This window comes from Equus quagga, chromosome 4 (assembly GCF_021613505.1).
Source record: "Equus quagga isolate Etosha38 chromosome 4, UCLA_HA_Equagga_1.0, whole genome shotgun sequence".
In the NCBI taxonomy this organism is placed as follows: Eukaryota; Metazoa; Chordata; class Mammalia; order Perissodactyla; family Equidae; genus Equus; species Equus quagga.
Window position 1 is genome coordinate 133,245,538 of NC_060270.1, and position 27,896 is coordinate 133,273,433.

Here is a 27,896-nt window from a genome sequence, read left to right on the forward strand (position 1 = left end):
GAGGAAGATTGGCCCTGAGCTAATATTTGTTGCCAATCTTCCTCTTTTTTTTCTTTTTCCTCCCCAAAGCCCCAGTACATAGTTGTATATCCTAGTTGTAAGTCATTATAGTTCTTCTATGTGGGATCCCACCACAGCATGGCTTATGAGTGGTGTATATGTCTGCACCCAGGATCTGAACTGGTGAACCCTGGGCCGCCAGTGCCAAATGCGTGAACCCAACCACTTGGCCATGGGGCTGGCCCTGTGAAGATCTTTACCATGTAAAACTAAATATAAAAGAAAAGCTACATTGTCAGAAAATTGCAGTTTACCTCAATAACGGTCCATTGTTCTACCACGATGGCATCATTTCCTTTCCTACTGGAACCTGGAACTCCAGAACCTTCTTCTTCATAGATAAAGAATCCTTCCAAAGATTTAGGCGAATGGTCCCCTGTGAGGAAAAGGATGCAATTAAGAAGAGTTGTAAATACTAAGTGTCTCTTAAGATCATCTAAATCCTTAAGTAACCCTTGTAGGAAGCTGAAAAAAACCATATCAATTAATAAACACTTGTTTTAGCTGAATCAATAACATCCTCCTTCTCTTTGAAGGTTAATTTTTTTTTTTTGCAAAAGTCAAGACAGTTTTTACTTCACTGAATTAAAATCAAACTATAAACATGAAAATTGCAATAACAAGATAAAATAATATCATAAGGTGAAAAGCAAGTGGATTTCTTAAGCCTAAAAAGCATCTGGAAATGACCTTCACTTTGAAATCTAATTTTGCTGTATGCATGTTAATTATACCAATAAGAGAAACAACATAAAAAATGTCAACCCTTGAAATTACAGGTGTGATATTAAAACTAATGTGAGGTCAGATTACTTCAAAAAATATAATAACAAAAAATTCTTTACCTCAGTGATGCTTAAAAAAAAAAAAAAGAATGGTAACAGGAAGATCCTAAACAGAGGTCATTGTCAAAAGAATTCCTGCTGGGAAGGAAGTTTTAAGGGAGGGCCTCTCTGGCATTTTCTTGAATAGTTGACAATAACCAGCTGGCCAAAACTAAACTGATTTTATGGAAGTTCTTTTGTCTCCTATTTTGCAACGGGAGACAATTTTCCCATGGTCATGTGCCAATCAAACATTTTGGTTTTTATAAAATGCAATGCCACATCAAAGTTACCCTAGTTGACAGTTGTCTAAATAATAACCTATAAAGTTGTCAAATGATCTATTAAGCTTACAATGTAATTTTCAGTTTTAATTTTTATTTAATAGGCTATAAACATTAAGAGAAAAATGATCATCACCATTATTACTATTTTTAAATCATTTACAATTAGGGCAGAATATCATGAAGAATTTACACTGTTCAGAGTGGTTCCCACAAACCCATAAAGTTGAATTTACTAGATGGAAATGGTTTTCTAATTACAGCGTATGTCCCACTTCCTTTGAATGTACTTGTCCACTGTCACGACAAAGTGACCAGAGGAATTAAATCTGTTTCTGGTTGTAAGTTTAGAGCATCCGAAGACCATCTCTACAACTGTATGTTCCCCACATCCTTTTTTAGAATGGGAGTGTGAATTTAGAAAATAAATGTACTGTGATAATCACGTAGTTAATTATAATCTGCCTCTTATTTACTTTGGGATTAGACAATGTAAGAACCCCAGGTTTTGTGGCTCTGTGTCTGTTTTATTGTTCTGAATATTGAGGTACCCTAGTACTTGTAAACGTCTTTTGGTTTAAAAGACTGAACGTGTGGTGGACTCATCAACGTGATGCTACACAAGAACAAAAAGAAAGACTCACTGTTATGCAACAACACGGAGGAATTTCAGAGAGACTGTGTTAAACAAAAGAAGCCAGACACGAAAGAGTATATATGGTATACTTCAACCCACGAGAAGTTCAAGAACAGGCACCCATGGTTATGAGTTAACCCATGGTGATGAGACGCAGAATAGCGCTCGTCTCTGGGTGGGAGGGTTGACTGGGAAGGGTCAGGAGGAGGTCTTCTGCGATGCTGGAAGTGTTCTATACTTTTTTCTTTGCATTTCTTTTTTTTCCCTCCGGCTTTATGGAGCTATGATTGACATAAGATTTTTTCCAGCTTTATTGAGCTATAATGGACACATAAGGAAATGTTCTGGATCTTGAACGTTTGTGCTCTATTCAGCTGTACACACAGGATTAATGGACTCTACTACATGTATTTTATACTTCAATTAAGAGCAGACCGTGGCTGAGCGGTTAAGTTCGTACGCTCTGGCTTCGGCGGCCCAGGGATTCTCCGGTTTGGATCCTGGGTGTGGACATGGCACTGCTCATTAGGCCATGCTGAGGCGGCATCCCACATGCCACCACTAGAAGGACCCACAAATAAAATATACAACTACATACTGGGGGGCTTTGGGGAGAAGGAAAAATAAAAAATAAAAAAAAAATAAAAAATCTAAAAAAAAAATCTGCAATGAGTAAAACAACTAAAAAAACAAAAAAAAAGAGCAGTCCTTCCTTCTCACTTTAGAACTCCCCAGGGCCCCTGGCTAGCTTTCTTAGGGCCTATTTCAGCCCCTAGAGCCACAGCGGACTGAGACTTCCACAGGAGGGAGTACTCAGATCTCTTGAGAAGTCTTCCCTAATAGAAGTGGCAGCTAGGGAGGGTGGCAGGCAAGGTCTCACCAGGAGGGACCTCTTGGGTCCTCAGTGTGTCAAGTCTTCCAGGTAATGAGCTGAGGTGGGAATTCTGAACAATCACTTAGTAACTGCCCCTGAACTGAGTTACCTCTTCAGAGTACATAGCCCAGGGCTTCCAGTGTGCCTTGGCCCACTGGTGCGCTGAGAACGGTTGTAGGTGTGCCAAGATGCAGGGCGCCCCCTCCTGCCCAGAGCGGCTTTATCCACTTAACCGTGCGCCCACCAGTACTACCATTTTCTATGTGTGCATAATATGAAAAAGTTACCAAGTTTTGGCCTGAACCACTGCTTCTCAAAAAAAGTTGTTTTAGTCAAATACCAGCAATAGCAAAGGAAAGTACAGTTGTGTCATTGAAGGACGATCTCCAGGCGCAGTTTGAAGTGATTTGTGGCAGCAGTAAGTTTCTTTAAAGCCTGTTATATCTTAAAAATCCACACAAACTTTGCATTCTTTCTGAATATATTCATATAATGTAAAAAAGTCATGTTCTCCCCTCTGCCTTATTCCCATCCCCCAATCTTAAAGTAATACTGACACTCTAGGAAGAAGTTTGTCCTGTGAACTTGTGGCCTCCCTGGCACAAGGCTGCATGCCCCTCGGGTGCTTGGACGCTGGTTTGAGACGCACAAGCTTGAAGGATTCCCAGGGAAAGGTTTCCTTGTCTGCACGTGTGCTCTTACACAGTCACTTCAGCTAGATACGGCATTGACATCCCGGGAAAAGGTAACATTCCACTTTAGATTGTTTGGTCCATGTGTCATTTTTGGCATTAAATGGCCCAAGGTGGGCCCAGGACCATCTCTGAGAAGTGGAGGGCAAGCTCATATGGAATCTCGTTCATGAACATTCTGTCTCCAAAACGAATATCAGCCTGCTGACCTCTGTCTATCTCCACAGTCCTCTCTCTGTGCATCACTGCAACAGCCTCCCCACTTCCACTCTGCCCTCTATGATCCACTTCCCAAAATGAGGCCAAAGAAGTCCTTTTAAAAATGCTGATCAGGTCATAATTCCTTCTTTAAATCTTCATGGAATGACTTGGGATAAAAATCCTGGCAGGATGGCAAGTTGGTTAAGAGCACACACTACACCTAGGTGCCTCCCCCTACATTTTCTAGTTGCATTAACCTGGGCACACTAATTAATATCTCCGTGCCTCAGTTTCCTCATCTGTACAAGGGGAATAATCACATCTACACCCCTGTTGCTGTGGGGATTACATGAGTTAATAAACACAGAGTGCTTAGAACAACGCAGGCACGTGGTAAGTACAAACGCCTGGTCGCCCCTGTCGCATCATTTCTATTGTGAGACTCTGCATGGAGTGGCTGCTGCTTCTCTCCCTCACCTTGTCTGGAGCCATTCTGTCTTGCATGCCCTGCTCCAGTGACACAGACTTTTTAGGGGTATTTCTTTTGCCTGGAACAGTCTACTTCTGGCTCTCGTGTGCCAGCTCCTTTCCAGCTTTCCATTCTCAGCGGGACTGTCACCTGTCAGAGGGGACCACCTGAGCACACCTGTAATTGGGATCTTCCCTCTTCCTCTCCTTACAATGTCCTGTGGGTAATGTGTCAACACCTTTCTCAATTTTGAAATTAGGCATACACGGTTTGACACTGTTACTGTCTGACTGCCTGGTGCCACATGGCTAGCTTTTTGAGAGTAGGGAAGTTGTCCATTTTGCTTAGCATTGTCAACCCAGTGGCTGGCACAGTGCTTGGCAGAAATACATATGTGAAATGAATAAATATATGTTTCCATGTCATTATTCCACCCCACTCCTCATTCTGATGTATCTCCCCTGCCAGCTCCACACAAGCATCTTTACAGCAATGAAGAGATTGAAATGAATATCAAGTGAAGTCTGAAAAGAATTCTTAAAAATACCAGAATGTAGGTTTTTAAGATGTGGGTATACTAAAGGTGGGAAGAGACTATGCTCTGAGGTGATGGGGCATTTGTAGTCTAGTGAAGTGTGGGAACCTCAAGGGTGTTTGCGTATGTGTGTGTGCATGTGTGTGTGTTGTACCAGCTGGCAAAGCAGCTCGTCTTATCCCATGTCAGCGGCCCACTGGATCGCTACATGTTCTGGTAGAGTACAGTGTTTTGTCTATGTTGGCTCAATTGGGTCAGCCTCTTGTAGGCTCTCCTGGGTCCATTCGGAGGTTTTTGCCATACAGCCCCAGACCCTAGTGTGCAGTGAATCTGGCTGAGGACCAGATTGGTGAAGGCACAGCAATGCCGGAGAAGGTCAAGAACAGGAGGCCACTGCAGTGCGAACCTCAGCTGCAAGGAACAGCAAGAGGGCCTCCCCCATGGGGCTCTTCAAAGCAGAAAAGAGTTTGAGGGTGGGTGGGAAAGGACACTGAAGAGGAATTTCACAGACCTTACAACTTTCCCACCATGGCCTTATCGAAGGAGAAAACTTTTAAAAAGTTTTTTTCCCTCTCTGTTCCTGGAGGAAGACATTTTATAAAATGAGATTTGTAAAGTAATCTATTTAATTCAGGGCAATGTCTGGATTTGTACCTCTATTCCTCGTGGTGGGCTGACTGCTGACAATATTTTGGAAGAGGCTGGAAGCAAGACAAAACAAAATAGGCATTGTCCCCAAAGGGCTTTAGATGTCAGGCATCAAACGCCCCGGAACAAAGCGCCCGGCTCAGCCTTGCTTCCTCTGACTTGCTTCTCACAGCCACACAGGCATGGTCACAATTTCCCGTCTGCAGCTTCCCGTGTACTCCCAGGAAAGTCCCGAGTGACACACCCGTTTGCCAGACCCCACAGGCCGCAGCGGCTCGTTAGGGGCTTGGCGTGGCCTGCAGTGTAAAATGTCTAACGAGACATTCCGGAGCTGCTGGGAGGGCGAGATTCTCCCCTGGGCTCTCTAAATAGCTTCTGAGGCTTTAAGAACAAAAGCCCCACAGAGCCTCTGACTGGCAACTGCTGTGGCTAATTTTATTTTCATCAGGCAAGGCCCAAGGCAGGGACGCCCGAAAGCGATTGTGAAAGGAGCATTTTTCGTTTTTCCTTCAGCAGTGAGTCACAACAGAAACTCTGAAATGGCTCCAACTTAGACTCTTTGGAGGGTAGAGAAAGAGAAAGAGGAGACAGAGAGAGAACTACACCAAGCAGGGGTGACCTCCAAATGGGCGATCCGTACTGAAAGTAGGTAACTGCCGTTATAAGTTGCAGGGAAGAAAGCGACACCAGAAAATGAACTCTGACGGTGGGCGGCACTTGGGGAGTCACTTTGCACACACTCTGTCTTATTAAATTCTGACAATAGAGGTGGAGTGTTTTTATCCCCCTTTGGTAGGAAACTGAGGCTCCATGCACTCAGCTTGCCCAGATCACACAGCCAACAAGTAGAGGACACAGGCTGTAAATCCTGGTCTGTCTGATCCTCAAGTCCCTGCTCCTCCTGCTAGACCTTGCTGTTTCCATAAAGATCAAGCTGGAGGAAGTTTCCAAGAACCAAAAAGACTGAGAACTAATTACTGAGCAGTTGCTATCGCCAAGCACCACGCAGGGCGCTGCATTTCTGGGGGCTCCAGTGGGCTAGCACCTTATTTTTCGGTGCTAGTTGAAGGGACCTATTGGAACATGACTCTTGATAATTTTAAATAATCATCCAAATTATTTAGCTGTATTTTAAAGGTATCTCTAGGCTGTTTTAAAGATAATAAGGTATATTGGCATCTCATCTTATTGCTTTTTCAATTCTTTCCTCTAACTTCATTGAGTTAAGGCCCCTAATTATCCTGATTTTCATAACCTCCATCCTTCCTAATGCATTTTTTCCAGTCTCCTTACTTTCTATTTTTATTTTCTTTTAGTATTAATCTCTTTTTAAAATCATTTTCCCTAGAAAGTCATTTTTGGAAAGTTTTGTTTGTTTTTGTCATAGACATGAATAATTATATATCCCATTGTAACAAAAGGGGAAGGCTAGAGAAAATGACAGATGAGGGGAAAGCAGAAATAATAAATATAGGGTCAATATCATTTTCTGAACCAAAGATGACTTTTCTATACAAATTACAGAATGAGTCAGGTATAGACTGGACTACATGGTCCATAGTGTCCAAAATTGGGATAGTGTAACAAATTTGAATAATAACTGTCAAATGCCATCCTACGCCTGCTGATTGGGCTGTTGTAGTACATCTTATCTGGAAAATCCTACTTGTAAATCACACGGTGGTTTGTTTATTCCTGACAGTTACAACACAACCACAAACATTACATTATAATTCTACCACACAGGATGGTTAAGCTTTTAAATTAAAGCTATAGCTATACAACAATTGGAAACTGTTTCCTTAAGAATAATATCTTTCCTTTCAGCCATACAAATTGAGAGGCAAAAACATTTCCACCAACTCTGACACAATGTCAAATTCTTTAGATATCAATATATCGTAATATAAAACTTACCTTTAGATGCTTCCCAGCATACAAAAGAATCTATTAAAGACAAGCCTTGTTTATAATAAAACGTAGTTAACTCCAGCCAATCAGCATCAAGTGTACTAATCACAGATCCTTTTCTTGTTACTTTCATTGACAGGATGCCTTCCTGATAGGTCCAGCAGTTTGATTCATCATCAAAAACATTGAAGACTATATACAACTTGTTATCTGAGAAGGGGCATTTAGAAGGAAGAAAAAAGAGGAAAACCATAATTGTGCTGAAAGAATTAAAAAAATTGTTTTTATTAATCACAACTTCAAACATGTAAAGAAGCATAGATAATAATAAAATGACCCACTACTCAGCTTTATTAAACGTTGACATTGTGCCATGTTGCTTCAGATTTTTTCAAGGAAATGAAAAGTGGATGTATTTGAGGTTCAATGAGTAGTCTTCCCTCATCCTATTCTCCAGAAATAGTTACTATAATGAATTTGGTGTTTATCATTCTCATGCAAGTCTTTATTCTTTAAAAACACATTTATATACCCATAAATGATATACGTTTTACAGTTTAAAAAACTTTTAAAAAATGATATCATACTGTATATATTAACCTATAACTTGATTTTCTTGTTCAGCATTATGTTTTGAAGCGTAATTAACACATATAGCTCTTATTCGTTTAGTTTAACTGCTACATAGTATTCCAGTTTACTCTTCTCCTGTTGATGGACACAAACATTATTTTCAAATTTTGATGACAGACATTATTCATGTCTCCTTGGACAAATACGTGAGAATGACTCTAGAATATACACTTAGACATGGAATCTCTGGGTCATTCATCTTCTACTTTACTATAAGTTGGCAAATTCTTAACTTGCAGGGTCTATGAACCCACATCTATGGGTGTGTTTTAGGAAGTCTAACACCACTCATATTACAGATAAAAGTGTTTGAGTGTGTGTGTTATGTGCATTTTTCTGGGTTGAGTCTCCATGGATTTCACCAGCGTCTTCAAGAGGTATTTTCTGTGTGTCTCCCCCACACTCCCACACCCAAAGTTAACAATCACTGCTGTGTAAAAGTTATTAACAAGTATATGATTTAAAAATAAATGATTTGGAAAGCGGAACCTAAAGATTGGTGATTAAATTAACTAGGTGGCATACTAGAAGGACTGGAAATAGACTCCTGATCTAATCAAAGTCTGGATGGGAACCAGCAGGAGCTTGAAGGTAGCAGTGGGTGGAAGACTGCAAATAGCTGTTTGACCACAGCTCCAACAATTCTTGTTCACTTTACACTCCCAAAGTTTGTACACTGCAGGAAAATCAGGGTGGTCGTTAGCTAGGGAACTGATGAAAAATGGGAGGGTGGTGGTGGTGAGGGCAGGTGAGATGGGAAATGCTCCTGGTTCTTTCTGAAGGAGACTGTGCTGGCCATGGTCAAATGTCTCTGCCTATATAGGATGTTGAGCACATCTCACCACAACCCAGGAAGCCAGTGCCATGGGCATGTGCAGCTTCAGCACCAACACTGATCAAAGGATCAGTAAATAGTAGCTAACTTAATACAGAGTATACTGTGTGCCAGGCACTGGGCTCAGTGCTTTATGGACATCTCTTATCTACTTCTCACAACAACTCCCTTTCCATCAAGAAACTCAGGCAGTGTGACTGCAGAGCGCTTAACTCTAAGGTGTACGTAGTCTTTGATTTTCTCTAATAGTGCTTTTTAAAGCATGCCTGTAAAGGTATCAGAAAACTTTGAACAGTCCAAAATACATGAAAAAATACTCTCGATTTCTTGGGAAGATTTGCTGGTTGGCAAAGAAGAATAAAACTATTGTTTAAAGTTATTTTAGGATGCAGGCACTATTGTTATACTAATTATTTCATGATGATGTGCATTTTCATATTCTAATTGATGATCAAAGAAAGCCAATTAACTTCAAAGGTGAAAACCATCCATGAAATGGGAAAGGCCAAAACTAAAATTCTCACACACTGTTTATAAGGACAAACATAAATCAAAAAGCTTTATTTATACAATCACTGTGTTGGTACACATGCCCAGCCTCCATTTTACAGGGGAGCTGGTGAATGACTAAATGGAAACCAATTTTCAACACATGGTTTCATTATGTGGACGGCAGTGAATGACCACGCCAGGGACAACCTTTTGAAAAACTGCCCTGCCTTATTTCTGGCTGTAATAATTTTTTAAAAATCACAAGTTTATATTAATGTATTCAGTCTTTATAATCTTTAGAAATTTACTCTTTCTCATATTTCTAAAAAAACTTCAAAAATGTATTTTTGCTAAATTTAAATTAATACATATTCTAGTTCTACTCATCTTGACTATTACCTTCTCCCTTTCTTGATTTAGAGGAACCAGGGCTTCCATCTCGTTCCATTTGACACTGTCCACTTTCATGATGAAGTTCTTCCTCAATTCCGCTTTCAGACGATTGCCCACTTAACGTTCCTTCATTCCAGCTTTTGCAGTTTTCGTCTGAACTGTGTCTCACATCTAGTGTTGATTCTACGTCTCCATCGTGGTTGGTTCCGTTGCAGAGTTTAAGTGGTGGATAATGCTGTGATAGGAATCCAACAAATTTCATTCCTCGTTTAGCAGCTACATTAATCTGAGGTATAAAAGGAGATGGTAGAACAAAATGTAAAATTCATTTACATTGATTACTTTATCAATTCACCTTTAGGCTTATCAAGGAAATCCATTAGAGGAAGGAATAAATCGGATCAGTAACTGAAGACCCATTCATAAACAAATTAATAACCTCCAACATAGCACTACTCCTAAGACTATGTCACACTACTATCATAATTTCTTCAAAGAGAAATTATGTTTAGAATACATTTTAGAAATTATGAAAACAGGAATCATATTTTTCTTCAAAGTTTTACTATTTGAGAAGAACTAATAATTCTATAGCATGATTTTTGCAGACCTGTTAAGAACGGTCTCTCCTGTTGAAGTAAAATTAAAAACTATTCCAAGAAATCCTCAAAAATAACCTTACCAAAAATTACCATCTTAATTAATAAAAAAGAGACATTAATTTAGAAGCAAAAAACATACAGCATTGTTTGCTTGATGGGGGTAAAGAAAGATGTTAAAAGTCTAATCCTTGACAAATGTGTAGGTATAATGCATAAGCCCAGTTCATGCTACCACTTGTAGGAAGCTTCCTGGTCTGCTTACATCTTGATGACATTGTCTCCCATCTGGGCCAAATGCACGTGATGAGATCCAGTCCTTCCTGTTAAAGACTAGGCCTCAGAAGCACATGACTTAGTGCCCGTGAAATAATCTGAGGCCGTAAGAGTGGTTACTTTCACACCTACCGCTTTTCCCTTTCTCTTCTTTTGCTTCGTTTCTTTGTTCTTTCTGTGGCCATGTCTTTCTTCTCTGTTTAAAATGGCAACTCTTTTGAGGGCAGAGTCTGTGTCCTATTCATTTTTGTATTGTGATGTTTTGTACCTATATGTGCTCTATCCGTATTTGTTAAATAAGTTAAAATGAAGAAATAGCAATGTCTTTTATAGGGTGACTGTTTTAAACATTTAAATTAAATGTTTTAAGCGTTACGTGGGAGGGGAAGAAAGAGTTATGACGGAGGTTGCAAATGCAAACACCTGTAGTCAGAAATGAAATGGAATGAAAAAGCCAGGAAGAACTGAGCAACGTCCAATCAAAGGGGGCAGCGCCCTCCGCTGCAGCGGACGAGGAGGAGAGTTCTGAGGAGGACAGAGGGTGTGGGTGTTTAGAGCTAGGACAAAGGACTATGCCAATACAGTATCATTTCCTCCTACGAATTAAGATATTGAAATTGTAACAATGCACAAAGCCTCAAAAATAACCACAAATTGTCCTTTAGATAAGGTGTCCTGGGAGAGGAGAGGGAGGTGGTAAAGAGGCATGGCATTCTGCAGGTGGAGACGAGTACATTTATTGCCATTGCTTTCTCTATGTCTTATGAGTTGATTTGGGTAAAAAAGTGCAGGAGGTTTTTTCTACTACTGGAACGTTTTATCTGGAAAAGTCTAGTAACAAATAGAGTATCAATGTTTTTCCATTTTTTTTTTTAAGATTTTTATTTTTATTTTCCTTTTTCTCCCCAAAGCCCCCCAGTACATAGTTGTATATTCTTCATTGTGGGTTCTTCTAGATGTGGCATGTGGGACGCTGCCTCAGTGTGGCTTGATGAGCAGTGCCATGTCCGCGCCCAGGATTTGAACCAGCGAAACACTGGGCCGCCTGCAGCGGAGCGCGCGAACTTAACCACTCGGCCACGGGGCCAGCCCCAATGTTTTTCCATTTTTTAAGTTGGAAGATTGATATTTTTTAATGTTATTTTTATTTAAAAATCCTGGGAAAAACACTTGTAAACCTAATTTTAAAAATAGAGCAAAGATTGATATAATATTAAAATGACAAAATCTAGCTGTTCAAGAATCAACTCTTTATCTAAGGCAGCCATTCAAAAATAACATGCGACATTCATCTTTTGCTCTGTTCACACATAATTTCAGATACTTCATGTGCTGTGTTTCCTGAAGCTTTTCTCTCCATGAAATAACCCCATTACTCTTATTGCTGAAATAACAGTACCTTCCTGTTTAAATAGATTTTCAGCTGTGTCCAGGAAGTCAAATGCAAAACAAGGGCTCTGATGGTGATCTATTAAGACTAAATTAATAGTTATATTTTTGCTTTCAAAAGAAATTTTCTGGAGTGAATTTATTCCCAGAAAAAAAATAGAAATTTCCCAGAATAGGAGTAGTAAACAGTATGTGTACCTTGTTTATAAAAATCTAGTCTCAAAGACTGTTCCTGAAAAACCGTGTTGAATGGTGACTTTATACCCAAATAGGAAATATCATTAGGAGTTATAACTGGCTACATACAAACCAGAGATAATCCTACCTGGTCACTTAAAGCTTGGGAACAACAATGGAAACAGTGACTGCGTTTCATAGTTTCTTACTTGCAAGGAAATGCCTTAGGTTTTTGGCTGTACTCATTTAAATAAAAGCTAAAACCTTAAAAGAATGTCAACACAACTAAAAAAAACTTTCACCATAAAATCCAATCAATTTAGAATACTTATGAATGTCCATTTTTTTCTTGGTCTTAATCACTATACACACAGTGTTCAATTTTTCATTAAGTTTCTGTTAAGTTACGTTATATAGACTTGTCTATCTTGACACTGTAGTTGTCGCGTTTAACGCCCATAAAGTACTCCATGGACTCGTATAGCATTGCCTCCTCAGTTTTCCAATTATTGAGAATTTGGCCTCTTATTCACTGTTGATTAAAATGTCTTTGTATAAAAATGACTTTTCCCCTTTTCAATTAATTTCTTGGAATAGATTCCTAAAGGGACAATTACTGGTTCACAAAATAAGATGGGATTTATGATTTTTATTAACAAAGTGATATTCAAGAATACTGTACTAATTTATTACAACATCAGCTGTAATATATGAAAGTTTTCTTAAAGCTCTTCCAACACTGGATTTAATACTTTCAGTTTAATTTCTCAATTAATACTGGTGAAGTATTAATTCTCAGTTTTTATTTATGTTAAAAATTACTAGTTAGGTTGAGCCTTTTGCCAAACGTCTCTTTATTATTTGTGTTTCCTTTGGTATTAGCTGTCCATGGATCCTGTCTGTCCATTCAAGACTAAACATCATTCTCAGGCATTTGTACTCATTTCCCATATATGCTGAAAATGAAGGTCCCATGGGACACATGTTTTGCAGAGTCCCCCTGATTCTATTCTCTTAAGCTTAGTTTTCTTAGTATATAAATTGTATTTATAAACTCGAACTCAAATGCCTCAATCTATTTAAAATATAATATGTCTACTTTTTCATTTTCTTTCACATTTTTTATACTTAAAAAAAAATTACCTCTTGGTCTCATTTGTACTGTGTGGAGTCCATTTCTACAGAAAACTCCCACGCTTCCAGCAGCACCCCTTAAGTAATGGTTCTTCCCCCCATTTACTTCATCAGGTTTGTAATGAAACTTCTTATATGTGTATAAATTTATTTCTGGCATTTCCACTTTGTTTTGTTGGCCTGTATTTCTGTTTTGAACTCTGTATGATTCGGTATACCAAATTGTGCTTCAATATATTTTAAATTCTAATAGAATAAGTCATTTATCATCTCCCTGTTCTTTTTTTTTTTTTATTAATGTTATGATAGATTACAACCTTGTGAGATTTCAGTTGTACATTTTTGTTAGTCACGTTGTGGGTGCACCACTTCCCCCTTTGTGCCCTCCCCCCACCCCCCCTTTTCCCTGGTAACCACCGATCAGATCTCCTTATCAATATACTAACTTCCACCTATGAGTGGAGTCATATAGAGTTTGTCTTTCTCTGACTGGCTTATTTCGCTTAACATCTCCCTGTTCTTTTTAACGTAAGAAAGGGAATTAATGAGGAAGAAATACCAAATATTTCTCAATATCCCATGAAAAAATGTACACGTTTCGTACCTTTTCTATCAGTTCTTTTGCTCCATCGTTTGTTTGAGTCTCATAAGTTAGAGGACATTCGTCAATCACAAGCCTTGGGCGTCTCTGTCCGCTGGGTGCTGCCGAATGCTTCGGGCTGTAAGAGAGAGTATGTTGAGGGTTGGAAGCCAATTGTTGATTTTCAGCTAATATGCTCATGTGAAAACGAATATGCAACTCACAAACAAGGTCAAGGCAATCATTTTTTTGTTATTGCAAGCCTAATGGTTGTCTTCTTGTGTAAAAATACCAGAACAACAGCAATTTCTATTAATTTAAATTTCCTCAATTTAAACCTCTATTAATTTAATTTCTAATTTAATATGAAAGAAAAACTTCACATCTGTTGTTTTAATAAAAGTTAGGGGAAATGATTTTAGATCACTATTATACCTCATTATTGTACAAAAGCCCAAGTAAAAATCCTATTTCAATGCAGATAAATATCGTCTTTTTTCTTTTTCTTCTTTTCACCCTTGGCTTCTTCTTAGCCTTGTCAGGGCACCGAGAAGTCTGTCTGAAGTCTGTTTGTAATTAGGACATCCGTGTTACCGCTGTGGGACAAACGGCACGTTTCCTCAGTACTGCTTGAACCAGGGAGGATCTGACGGGGCATCACTGTGGAAGCTGAAGCCCATACTCCCCCTCCAGACGTCACCCAGTGTCCCTGAAGGCACACCCGGGATTTTTTAAAGCCCTGTCTTTTTTTCAATTTTCCCATTTTCTCTCTTTTCCTCTTATTTCACTTTTTCCTTCTCTGCTTAGCCCTTTGAGAGTTAAAGTCATTGATTATTAGTCCATCACTATAAGGAGAAAACACAGTTTTTACCCGGGTCTTTGAGATGGTTTTAATACAGTTGAAGAGTTGTGTAAAAAAATTTAATGTGTTAATCAAAGACATTGGTCTAGTTATTTTCATTCTTCATTGGAAAGAGCAACAGTATTTTAAAAACAGTCAAACTTACAAGCTAGGCTGGCAAAATGGTTGCAGTGTTGTTTGGGAAAGCAGCTATTAAAAAAGGTTTAAAAAATAAACCAAAATGGATGGCTTTTACATCCTATTTTTTGGAAAAAGCTGATAAGAGGTCTATCCAATTGGTGAGAACTTGGCATGTAGACCTTTCTGCTATAAAAGTTTTAGAAGGTAGAGATAGTTTCTGTTGCTACTATTAATAAAACAACGTAGCACAGTTCAAAAGAACGCTCAGTGAAAGTGGACTCATTGGCCCAGGCAGCTGTCTTAGGCCAGTGATAAGACTTGCAGCTAACTGCTACCCCCTCCCCTGTGGAAGCTGCCAGGAGCTTCCACGGGTTTCTGGAGTCAATTGTCCGTTCTCCTTGTTCATTGACATCCTCACCTAGGGTCTGTTTGTCTGGAAGGCGCTAAAACCAATGAGGAGCTTTAAGGAAGGTGTAAGTTTCCTTCTCTCAATCCAGGTTCAATTGCTGGAAAATGTGCCTGAAACCAAAATCCCTAATTATCCTTTATTCTCCATCGCTTTGTTCAAAGTCTCTTTTCTTTCAGCCAAAGAAAACCGTCACTCTCAACAGCTTCTCAGTGTGTCTATCTTCTTGAGCACCAGGCTTACCTTAATTTCAAGCGCGATAGGACCGCCCTGTACAGGTAACTGGCAGGTAGGTGTTTTCGCTGCCCAACAGGTTGTATAACCGGATGAATAGCCCCAACAATATATCCTTTAAGATAGTAGTCTTCCACTTTTGTAACTATATCCAGAATTGAATTTATCTTGATGACTTCTGGGTTTGGTGAAGCTGAAACATCAAAAGCAAAGAGCAATTTGCATAGTCACAAAATTGAATTATACATTATTTCTAGCTACATGTGATAATACAAATGAATAGAAAACATCTCTATCTGATTTCATCTCCAATAAAGTTACACTAACATGTATTATACATTTTCTAAATTTTGGGAAAAAGCAAAAATAACCTTATGAGCTGGTAGATATATAATATTATCAATATGTCAAAGTAGAAATACATGCCATAATATATATTTTTTCAATTAAGGCAGCTTTATTTTTTAGGATTTCATTTGAGTGACTATATTTCCATTAATAGATATTGAAGACATCCATAAGAGAAACAATATTAAGTTGAAGAGCTAATTGATTTATGATTCTGAACAAGATGAAATGCTTAATTAAAGAACAAAATTCATACAAGTCTAAAAATTAAAAATGGCAGAAATTGTATTTATTAAGCAAGAATTGTCAAGTGCTTTCTTATTTGCAATTACACTTCAAAAGCACTGTGTTCTAAGTTTCTCTGGGAAACTAAAAATATGATTTGTTATGGCACTTATATAAATGCTCAAGTAAAAGAATTCAAAAGTAAAGCTATCCAGAAGTCCGTTTTAATAAGTAAAAATTCCAAATGTAGAGGAAGTTTAAATGCAAATTTGATGTGCAGTTGAACTGCTCCTTTGAAGCAGGCCAAATCTGTAGAGAGTATGGAAAAGTACAACCTGTACAGTTTTTAGTACAAGGAAAGGGGTGTGTTATTTGGGAAAATGTTCTTAATGTTCCAGCAGTATTAATTTAAAAAACAACTTTATTTTCTGTAACAATATGTCTCTTTTTCTGGAAAACAATCAAGAATTAATATCTAAAAACAGACCTGCCAATTGGATTATCTTTTGAGTAACAAAACATATGAAATTAATTCCAGGTACGGGCAGCGCTGACTGTTGACCCCCTGTCAGTGTGGTCAGTGGAGTCCAGCAAAGAACGGCGGCTAATGGCCTGAATACAGGAAGGAGGTTAAGAAGCAGACGAGGAGGAAGGAGCAGAGGAAATCCCCACATCCTCTTACATTAATGGAAAAGAAATCCACATTAGTGGGTATTCGTGCCAACTTCTCAAAGGAAAAAAAGTGGTCAATAGGAAAGTTATATAAACCAAGACGAATCCATTTCCTCAAGCTTTCATCCTCTTTTGTATTTAGGCTAATCTATTTACAATATATTTTCTTCATCATTATGAATAGGAATAAAAACAAAGAGAAGGATCCTGGACTTTGAAGAAACAGCTGGGTTTCATTGCAAAACAGGCTAGTTCTGTCTGGGTGTGCGGCAATCCCTCTGTGATTCATTTGGTTTTACTTTTTTTAGTATTTTAACTCCAACCCTGATTTCCAAACAAAGGAACTGAAAAACTATAAAATAGAATAAACTGTTAAGACTAAGGAATGAAACACAACCTAAACTTACTTTTAGAACTATATACTGATCCCACAAAATTTTAAAGAAAATTGCAGTCTTTTTTTCCCCATAAAAGTAGCTTTGCTTTATATTTTTTTCTACTTTTCTTTTTGATTGGGGTAACATTGGTTTATAACATTATATAAATTTCAGGTGTACATCACTATATTAAGATTTCTGTGTAGATTACATCATGTTCACCACCCAAAGACTAATTAGCATTCATTACCATATACATGTGCCTAATCACCTTTCACCCTCTGCCCTCCACCCTTCCCCTCTGGTAACCACCAATCCAATCTCTGTCTCTATGTGTTTGTTTGTTGTTGTTTTTAGCTTCTATTTATAAGTGAGATCACGCGGTATTTGACCTTCTCCCTCTGTCTTATTTTGCTTAGCATAATACCCTCAAGGTCCATCCATATTGTTGCAAATGGCAAGATTTCGTCTGTTTTATATAGCTGAGTAGTATTCCATTATGTATATATATCACATCTTCTTTATCCATTCGTCCCTTGATGGGCACCTAGGTTGCTTCCAAGTCTTGGCTATAGTGTATAATGCTGCAACGAACATAAGGGTGAGTATATCTTTACGCATTTATGTTTTCATGATCTTTGGATAAATACTCAGCAGTGGAACAGCTGGATCATATGGTAATTGTATTCTTAATTTTTTGAGGAATCTCCATACTGTTTTCCATAGTGGCTGCATCAGTTTGCACTCCCACCAGCAGTGTACGAGAGTTCCCTTTTCTCCACATCCTCTCCAACACTTTTTATTTCCTGTCTTGTTAATTACAGGCATTGTCACGGGCATGAGGTGATATCTCATTGTAGTTTTGATTTGTATTTCCCTGATAATTAGTTATGTTGAGTATCTTTTCATGTGTCTGTTGGCTATCTGTATATCTTCTTTGGAGAAATGTCTGTTCAGATCTTTTGCCCATTTTTTAATTGGGTTGTTAGATTTTTGTTGTTAAGATGTATGAGTATGTATGAGTTTTTTATATATTTTGGATAATAACCCCTTATCAGATACACGGTTTGCAAATATCTTCTACCAATTTTTAGGTTGTCTTTTGTTTTGTTGATGATTTCCTTTGCTGTGTAGAAGCTTTTTAGTTTGATGTAGTCCCATTTGTTTTATTTTTTCTTTTCTTTCCCTTGCCAGGTCAGACATGGTACTTGAAAATATGCTGCTAAGACCAATATCAGAGTGTGCTGCCTATGTTTTCTTCTAGAATTTTCATGGTGTCAGGTCTTACATTCAAGTCTTTAATCCATTTTGACTTAATTTTTGTATATGGTGTAAGATAATGATCTACTTTCATTCTTTTGCATGTTGCTGTCCGGTTTTCGCAACACCATTTATTGAAGAGACTTTCTTTTCTCCATTGTATGTTCTTGGCTCCCTTCTCAAAAATTAGCTGTCCACAGATGTGTGGGTTGATTTCTAACCTCTCGATTCTGTTCCATTGATCTGTGTGTGTGTTTTTGTGCCAGTACCATGCTGTTTTGGTTACTCTGGCTTTGTAGTATATTTTGAAATCAGGGAGTGTGACGTCTCCAGTTTGTTCTTTTTCTTCAAGGTTCCTTTCACTATTCAGTGTCTTTTGTTGTTCCGTATAAATTTTAGAATTCTTTGTTCTAGTTCTGTTAAAAAGTCATTGGAGGGGCCAGCCTGGTAGTGTAGTGGTTAAATTCATGCACTCTCCTATAACGGCCCCAGGGTTCACAGATTGGGATCCTATGCACTGTTCATCAAGCTGTGCTGTGGTGGCATCCCATATACAAAATAGAAGAAAACTGGCACAAATGTTAGCTCAGTGACAATCTTCCTCACCAAAACAACAACAAAAAAGTCATTGGATCTTAGATTGGGATTGCACTGAATCTGTAGATTGCTTAGGATGTATGGACATTTTCTATGTTAATTCTTCCAATCCAAGAGCACAGAATACCCTTCCATTCCTTTGTGTCTTTTTCAATTTCTTTTAACAATATTTTATAGTTTTCAGTGTACAGGTCTTTCAGCTCTTTGGTTAAATTTATTCCTAGGTATTTTATTCTTTTTGTTGCAATTATAAATGGAATTGTATTCTTAACTTCTCTTTCTGCTACTTCATTGTTAGTATATAAAAACACAAGTGAGGGGCTAGCCCGGTGGTATAGTGGTTAAGTTCACACACTCTGTTTTGGTGGCCTGGGGTTTGCCCGTTCAGATCCCAGGCATGGACCTACACACTGCTCATCAAGCCATGCTGTGGCAGTGTCCCATATACAAAGTAGAGGAAGATTGGCATAGATGTTAGCTCAGGGACCATCTTCCTCAAGCAAACAGGCAAGGATTGGATTAGCTCAGGGTTAGTTACAGGGCCAAACTTCCTCACACACACACACACACAAAAGCAACTGATTTGTGTATGTTGATTGTGTATCCTGCAACTTTACCATATTCATTTATTATTTCTAAAAGTTTTTTGGTGGATTCTTTTAGGGTTTCCAAAAGTAAAATCATGTCATCTGCTAGTAGTGACAGTTTTACTTCTTTCTTTCCAATTTGGATTGTTTTTGTTTCTTTTTCTCGCCTGATTGCTCTGGCTAGGACTTCTAATACTATGTTAAATAAGAGTGGTGAAAGAGGGCATCCTTGTCTGGTTCCTGATCTTAAAGGGACAGCTTTCAGTTTTTTGCTATTGAGAATGGTATTAGCTGTGGGTTTGTCATATATGGCCTTTATTATGTTGAGGTACTTTCATTCTATACCCATTTTATTCAGAGTTTTTATCATAAATGGATGCTGTATCTTGTCAAATGCTTTCTCTGCATCTGTTGAGATGATCACGTGATTTTTATTCTTCATTTTGTTAATGTGGTGTATCACATTGATTGATTTCTGGATGTTGAACCACCCCTGCATCCCTGGAATAAATACCACTTGATCATGGTGTATGATCCTTTTAATGTGTTGTATTCGACTTGCTAGTAGAAAACTGCAGTCTTTTAATGCATATCATTGCTTATAGTAGAAAATGGAAATGCTTTAGCATGCTACAGAAGACTCTTCAAAGTCTGGTCTACGTATTCAGTCTTCACTCTTGTCATCCTTTTTCATGTACATCTTGCTTTGGCAGGCCTGAACTACTGGAGTTCACGAACCTGGCATCCTGTTTCATATCACCAGGACTTCATTTCCTTCCCTGTTCCCTGAACCTGAGTTAATCACCCCTTAATAAGGGCAAGGAACCTACCTTATTTCTCTTTCCCTGCCTAGCATTTTCCTTAGGTCATTATGTTAAGTTGAAAATACTGTTTATAAGAACTAAGAGGCAAAATTATTGCATAAAGGAGGGAAACCATCAAGATTAGCTAGCAGAAATAAAAAAGTTTAGCTTAGTAAACTCAGGACCAATTGTACAGGTCATGCAGGCCTTGTAGGAGAGAGACACCACAGGGAAAGAACACACAGGCGGTGTTGTGGAATTGTCACTGTTTTGACCATATAAGTGAAGGCGGTCAAGTACCGAGTGAGAATCCAACCAGGCAGAGTTCAAGGTCATATTCACTTCAGAAGGCTCCAGCTTCAGCCCTCACTTTATGTTCCTTAAGTTAATGATATTACAGTGAGAAAAACCACATGAAAAGTGAGGTAAAAAGTAGTAAGAGGTAGAGCTACATTGGGTATAATTAGCTGCATCTTGGGGTGAAATCTGGAGACAAATTTGGGAGAGGACTCTATCACAGGCCAAGAATGAGCCTGCGGCCTTGGGATCTGGATCCTATGGGCCTTGCTTCTCTTGCTGACTTGGTTGGAGTCACTGTGAGGCCCTATGCTGTCTAACCTAGTCTACTCTGGCACCGTTTCTTGGAAGGACACCCTAGAAATCAAGAAATCAGGGTTGGGAAAAGTCCCCTCTCCCGGAGCCTGGGTTAGTGTTCAGAGCAATTTAGGGAGCCTGATGCTCTGTTCTCCGCGATCTTGCCCCATCCCAGCGTGGAGCAATGCGGCAGCCAACACACAAAAGGCACTTAATGAGCTCAAAGCGGCACATAGAATATTTGAAAATATTTCAATTATTTTGTATTTTCACCAGATGCTCAGCAGTTAGTAACTAATATTATTTGACTATTTTAGCTCTATAATACCACCTTCATCATTAAAGATTATATGCTATCTGGAGATGGATACTGGTGGTGATTGTACAACAATGTGTATATACTGAATGCTTCTGAACTATACACTTAAAAATGGTTAAGATGGTTAAAATGGTTAAGATGGTAAATTTTGTTACATATATTTTACCACAATAAAAAAGGTTATATGTCAAAGATAATATATATTATACATGTACATGTTTAAATATATAATATATATTTATTTTAATTGTGGTAAAAAACTCATAACAAAATTTACCATCTTAAGCATTTTTAAGTGTGCAGTTCTCTATCTGGCTTATTTTGCTTAACATAATATCCTCAAGGTCCATCCAATGTTGTTGTGAATGGGATGAATTTATCCTTTTTAATGGCTGAGTAGTATTCCATTGTATATATACACCATATCTTCTTTATCCAGTCATCAGTTGATGGGCACTTAGGTTGCTTCCACATCTTGGCTATTGTGAATAACGCTGCAATGAACACAGGGGTGCATGGGTCTCTTTGAATTGCTGATTTCAAGTTTTTTGGATAGATACCCAGTAGTGGGATGGCTGGGTCATATGGTGTTTCTATTTTTAATTTTTTGAGAAATCTCCATACTGTTTTCCATAGTGGCTGCACCAGTTTGCATTCCCACCAGCAGTGTGTGAGGGTTCCTTTTTCTCCACAGTCTCTCCAACATTTGTTATTTTTCGTTTTGGTTATTTTAGCCATTCTAACGGGTATAAGGTGATATCTTAGTGTGGTTTTGATTTGCATTTCCCTAATGATCAGTAATGATGAGCATCTTTTCAAGTGCCTGTTGGCCATTTGTATATCTTCTTTGGAGAAATGTCTGTTCATATCCCCTGCCCATTTTTTGATTGGGTTGTTTGGTGTTTTGTTGTTGAGTTGTGTGAGTTCTTTATATATTATGGAGATTAACCCTTTGTCAGATATACAATTTGCAAATATTTTTTCCCAGTTGATGGGTTGTGTTTTTGTTTCAATCCTGTTTTCGCTTGCCTTGTAGAAGCTCTTCAGTCTGATGAAGTCTCATTTGTTTGTTCTTTCTATTGTTTCCCTTGTCTGAGAAGACATGGTGTCCAAAAAGATCCTTTTAAGACTGATGTCAAAGAGTGTACTGCCTATATTTTCTTCCAGAATTATTCTGGTTTCAGGTCTTACCTTTAAGTCTTTGATCCATTTTGAACTTATTTTTGTGAATGGCATAAAAGAATAGTCTATTTTCATTTTTTTACTTGTTGCTGTCCAGTTTTCCCAGCACCATTTGTTGAAGAGACTTGCTTTTCTCCATTGTATGACCTCAGCTCCTTTGTCGAAGATAAGCTGTCCATAGATGTGTGGTTTTATTTCAGGGCTTTCAATTCTGTTCCACTGACCTGTGAGTCTGTCTTTGTGCCAGTACCACATTGTTCTGATTACTCTAGCTTTGTAGTATATCTTGAAGTCAGGGATTGTGATGCCTCCATCTTTGTTCTTTTTTCTCAGGACTGCTTTAGCAATTCAGGGTCTTTTGTTGCCCCATAGATACTTTATATAAGTAGAATCATATAGTATTTGCCTTTTTGTGATTGGCTTATTTCACTTAGTATAATATCCTCACAGCTCATCCACGTTGCAGAATGTGACAGGATTTCCTTCTTTGTAAGGCTAAGATTCTGTTGTATGTATATACCACATTTTGTTTATCCATTAATCCATCAATGGACGTTTGAGTTGATTCCACTTCTTGGCTATTGTGAACAGTGCTGCTATGAATATGGATATACAAATAGCTCTTTGAGATCCTGCTTTCAATTCTTTTAGATATATACTAACAAGTGTGATTGCTAGATTATATGGTAATCCTATTTTTAATTATTTGAGGAATGACCATATTGCTTTCCATAGCAGCTACATTTCCATCAACAACACACAAGTGTTGTTTCAATTTCTCTACATCCTTGCCAACACTTCTTTTCTTTTTTTTTTTTTTCATAATAGCCATTCTAATGGGCATGAGATGATGTTTCACTATGGTTTTAATTTGCGTTTCCCAAATGATTAATGATGTTGAGCATATTCTCATATGCTTCTTGGCCATTAGTATATAATTTTTGGAGAAATGTTTATTCAAGGCTTTTGCCCATGTTTTAACTGGCTTTTTTTGTTGTTGTTGAGTTGTAGGAGTTCTTTATATATTATGGATATTTATTTTCTCCCATTCTGTAGGTTGACTTTCCACTCTGTAGATTGTGTCCTTTGATGTACAGAAGTTTTAAGTTTGATCTAGTCCCAGTTACCTATTTTTGCTTTGGTTGCCTATGCTTTTGGCGTCGTATCCAAAAATCATTGCCAAATCCAATGTCATGAAGCTTTCCCCCTATGTTTTCTTCTGGGAGTTTTACAGTTTTAGGTCTTATGTTTATATCAAAGACATTTTTAAAGTACAATGGCATCTGTTTTATTGGTTTAAGAGGTATGCTATGCCTTCTTCTTCAAAAATGATGCCGAAAAATACAGAACTTTGATACTTTCCTAGTTGTTTTACATGATTATCTTAGTACTCTGCAAAATGAAAACTTAAAAATTTGTGAAGGTGTAAAGAATTTTAAAGCTTATTGAAAAAATACTATTTACTTGACAAATGTGAAATACAAAAGTACATCAATTGCAGCTGAAGACAAATACACGAGTAGAGATGAGCATTTCATTTTTGTGAAAGTGTGTCTTTGTAAATTACAAAATTCAATACAAGAATGAGGGATGTGCATGGGGCCGGCCCCATGGCCCAGTGGTTAAGTTTGCATGCTCCACTGCAGCAGCCTACTGTTTTGCTGGTTCGGATCCTGGGTGCAGACCTAGTACCACTCATCAAGCCACGCTGAGGTGGCATCCCACATGGCACAACTAGAAGGACCCACAACTAAAATATACATCCACGTACTGGGGGGCTTTGGGGAGAAGAAGGAAAAGTTAAAAAAATAAAATCTTAAAAAAGAAAAGAATAAGGGATGTGCCTGGGTTGGAAGTCTGTCCTGGCATTTTGATCATTATTGTAGGCCAGGTGATAATTACAGAGAGTATCACTACCTGCGTAAGCTGGTTGCTTTTCCATCTGGCCTGACTAAACAATTCTGAGGGCTTGAGGTTTTAGTCCACAGACCGTTCAAGGATCACTTGAAGAAAAAATACGTCCTCGTTGTTGTCTGAAAACTTTCCATTGGTAACCTCTGGCAATTCAAGAAAGCCCCATTCTCAAACTTGCACAATGGGTGTCAGGTCCTTGGAAGAAAAGTCGGGCACTCTTTCAAGAAATGTGGCATTGCCAATACTTTTGAGAGCCAAGAGGAGAAACTCATGTGGAAAAATGGGGACACGAGGGCTCTGAGTCTGAAAGTGATTCAGAAGAATTGGATCCGGAGTGTGAAGATGTTTTAGGAATATCTTTATTTCACTTAATTTTCCTTCTTTATGTATGTAAGAGAGAGATAGAAGGCAAAATTTATGTTTCAAAATGTCTGAAAGAACTTTCACTATTTGTACAAAATAGAATTACTAAAAGATAAGAAATTAGTGAGTCAGAGTTTAATTGATGCCTTTTTTCTTTCCAAGTGGTACATAAAGTAGTGGTGTGCTTCACAATCAATGGTGTTTTGGAGTCAGGGAAAATTAGTTAATTACGTAGGAAAAAAGTGGTTGCAAATACATTGGCTAAGAGAATGAGGATTTGAAGAACTCTTGGTCTTGTGGTATAAATGTCCCAAAGTTAAAAAAAAAATCTGACAGGGGTAAACTCTTAGTTCTTTCCTTAAGTTCAAAACAGAGAATGAGAGAAATCTGATTGAATGTATGTTCATGTGGCGGGGGGAGTGGGAACCCTGGAGGCTCTGGCTGACCACAGACAAATGATGTAAGCAGTTAATCTAACCTGACCATGGGCCACCTGAATGGAAACTGCCCCCATAGGAAGGGGGCTCACTGAATTCCATGCTGAGCAGATCATCATGGTAAATTCCCTGCTTAGTTTTTTCTCTTTCACATTCATCACTACCTAGATAATAATCAGAATACACTAGTATGTTCACCTAATTATCTTATGTAATGTCTGCCTCCCTCACCAGAACAAGACTTCCATGGAGCCTGGGATATTCATGTCTTGCTCACCGCTGTATTGTTGTACCTAAAACAGTGCCTATGGCATTGATGCTCAATGTCAGTTGAATGAATAAGTGAATTTTGTTCAATTTAAGAGCCAAATTAGAGATGAGCTGGCATATGTTTATAAGAAAGTGTGTTCAGGACAGTGAGGGGTCTGAAGACCCTGACAGGTGTCCTTCAACTATGTGCCAAATAATAAGTGAGGAACAGGATGCCATCTGAATGTATTTTAAGGGGTGTCACACAGAAGAGGCTGGCAATTGAGGAGGTAGGTACACAGAGGAGTATTCACCCAAACTTTAGGAGGCAGGGCAGAATAGGACTGTGGAGTGCTCAGTTCTTTAAATATAATATAAAGATATACAGCAAAAAATCAGAGGTGAGAGAGATTTTTGTCCCACTTAACTGGAAAGCAGACTACCAGCAACCTCAAAAATCTAGTACTCAAATAACCACGCAACTTATAAAAAGAGTTCTTAAAAAGCCCATCCACTTTTTCTGTAAGAGAGGCATGAAGCCACCCTCAGCTCCCCTTTCTACCAAGTGTGGGTTGGACTTAAGTCTTCAAGCATACTTTCACAATTTTTGTCATAACTGAGTACCAGTTGCACTTTCATGTCCTTACTTTTTTTTTTTTGCTGAGGAAGATTAGCCCTGAGCTAACATCTGTTACCAATCTTCCTCTTTTCGCTTGAGGATTGTCCCTGAGCTAACATCTGTGCCAGTCTTCCTCTATTTTGTATGTGGGATGCTGCCACAGCATGGCTTGATGATTGGTGTGTAGGTCCGCACCCAGGATCTGGACCCGTGAACCCTTGGCTACCAAAGCAGAGCATGCAAACTTAATCACTACGCCACCAGGCTGGCCCCTTGAATTTTTTCTTTTAATTTTCATTTTAAACTTAAATTCATTTCATAAAGAATTTATATCTCTCATATAACCATAAAAACAGAATCACCACAAGTATAAAGTTGTCATACAATGAAAAGAAAACACTAATTAGATTCTAGCTAGGTATCGTTATCTGCCAAAGACTCTGAGTCACGCTCTGCTCTCTCTTTGTTGAAAAGGAAAATCAGCCATTCGAGAGATGTTGAAGATATAAAGAACTGAAAAGGGCACAACTTTCAGTCTGCGAGATCAATGTCATTTAATTCTGTGTGTACAACTTAAAAGCACCTCCTGTCCAATGCCAAGACATTTGGTGGAGGCTTGGAGACCCACTGGGGTAGAAGTAGCAAGGGTACAATGATAGCAGCAAAAGGGACAGGTGACATTAGAAGAAATAAAATGAATTATAAAACTAGACAAAAGAACTATAAAACCTTTACAGTCTGGGGTCACTTAAAGGGCTTTCCACACTTCATCAGCCAAAATCGATAATGATAATGAGATCATCCTGTCCATCTACTGTTTCAGAACACGGTTTTCAAAGGCAAAGTTATGCAACATGTTAAAAACAATCACCAAGAGGACAGCTATAAGAGAGTGACGTTGGGGCTTAGATGTTCCTGTTCAGGCAGAGAATATATTTCTAAGGAACACCTCGTTCTATGGTGATGTTAGAGAAATTTTGGTCAACGGAATAAATCCAGCTTTTCTGGTCTAATCCACATCCTTTTACTCTCAATAAAGTAAGGTTACTGTCTCCAGTCTCAGTGCAAAAGAAATGTTTATGCATGAAACACACATACTCACACACACATGGGAGTTCCGGGAGGAATGACAAACTGAGACATCCAGAAAAGTTACAAAGGGAGAAAAAAAATACTGAACATCCACACTAACAAGCCTAAGTTTATGTAAAGATCACGTTCATTTTGGGCCCAGTGCTCTAGATAAATTATTCAACCATCTCAAGTGTGCATGTTCTTCTATCAGGAGGTCTGTGTCTTTTGACAAATAGCACTCAGATTGATTTGACAATTATGGTAAGTGCTTAAAAAATACTTATGAAAGGACAAGCAGAATGAAAAATTAGATGTAACATCAACCTATTCCATTCAGAGCTCCAGGGTGCTCATGGAGCAGCGGGGTGGAAAGGAGACTCTGGACCATACTGCCCGCATCCAGATCCCTGCTCTGCCACTTGCCAGCCTGGCAGGGTGCTGTGCACCACGTGCCTCAGTTTCACCAACTGCAAAGTGAAAAGAATAATAGAATCCATCCACTAAGGTTGTTAGGAGGACTAAATAAGTTAATACTGGTTTCTAGAAAGTCTCTGGCCCGTAGTCTGTGCTACACAATTGTTGGCCACTTGTTAAATAAAATAAGGTCCACCTTGTGGAAAGAAAGGCAATAGACTATTCTCACTTAGAGCATTAGGCCCTGGAAGCAAATGGCCTGGGTTCAAATCATGGTTATGCCATTTCCTAGATCTGAAACAAGTTACTTTGCCTGAGACAGGGGTAATGATAGTACTAACTTCACAGAGTTGCTCTTACAGGAACTGTAAAACACCAGCCCAGTGCCTGGCACAAAGGAAACACTCAGACATCAGGGATGTGCCCGTCTGTTGGTGGTCCAGTTTGGAAAAGACAGTTTCAGGGTCTCAGAGACAAGTCACTGTTGGTTTAAAAAATCTCCAGAAAGAAGATGATTGTAGAGATATGGATTTATTCCAAAATCATGGTCTGGCTCCCAACCTGTAGCACTCTAGGTCAGAGGCCCCTAACTCATGC

The 27,896-nt window shown here is 38.5% G+C and overlaps 1 protein-coding gene across 1 annotated transcript in view; it reads right to left on the bottom strand.

The window, feature by feature from the left end:
• Positions 1 to 27,896, bottom strand: part of RFTN2 (raftlin family member 2) — a 64,968-nt gene that overhangs the window by 27,314 nt on the left and 9,758 nt on the right. The window contains exons 2-6 of the mRNA XM_046659747.1: positions 15,275 to 15,458; positions 13,668 to 13,782; positions 9,495 to 9,774; positions 7,142 to 7,345; positions 315 to 436 (exon numbers count right to left, since the gene is read on the bottom strand). Coding sequence (XP_046515703.1) covers positions 315 to 436; positions 7,142 to 7,345; positions 9,495 to 9,774; positions 13,668 to 13,782; positions 15,275 to 15,458 — 905 coding nt within the window. The remainder of the gene's footprint in view (positions 1 to 314; positions 437 to 7,141; positions 7,346 to 9,494; positions 9,775 to 13,667; positions 13,783 to 15,274; positions 15,459 to 27,896) is intronic.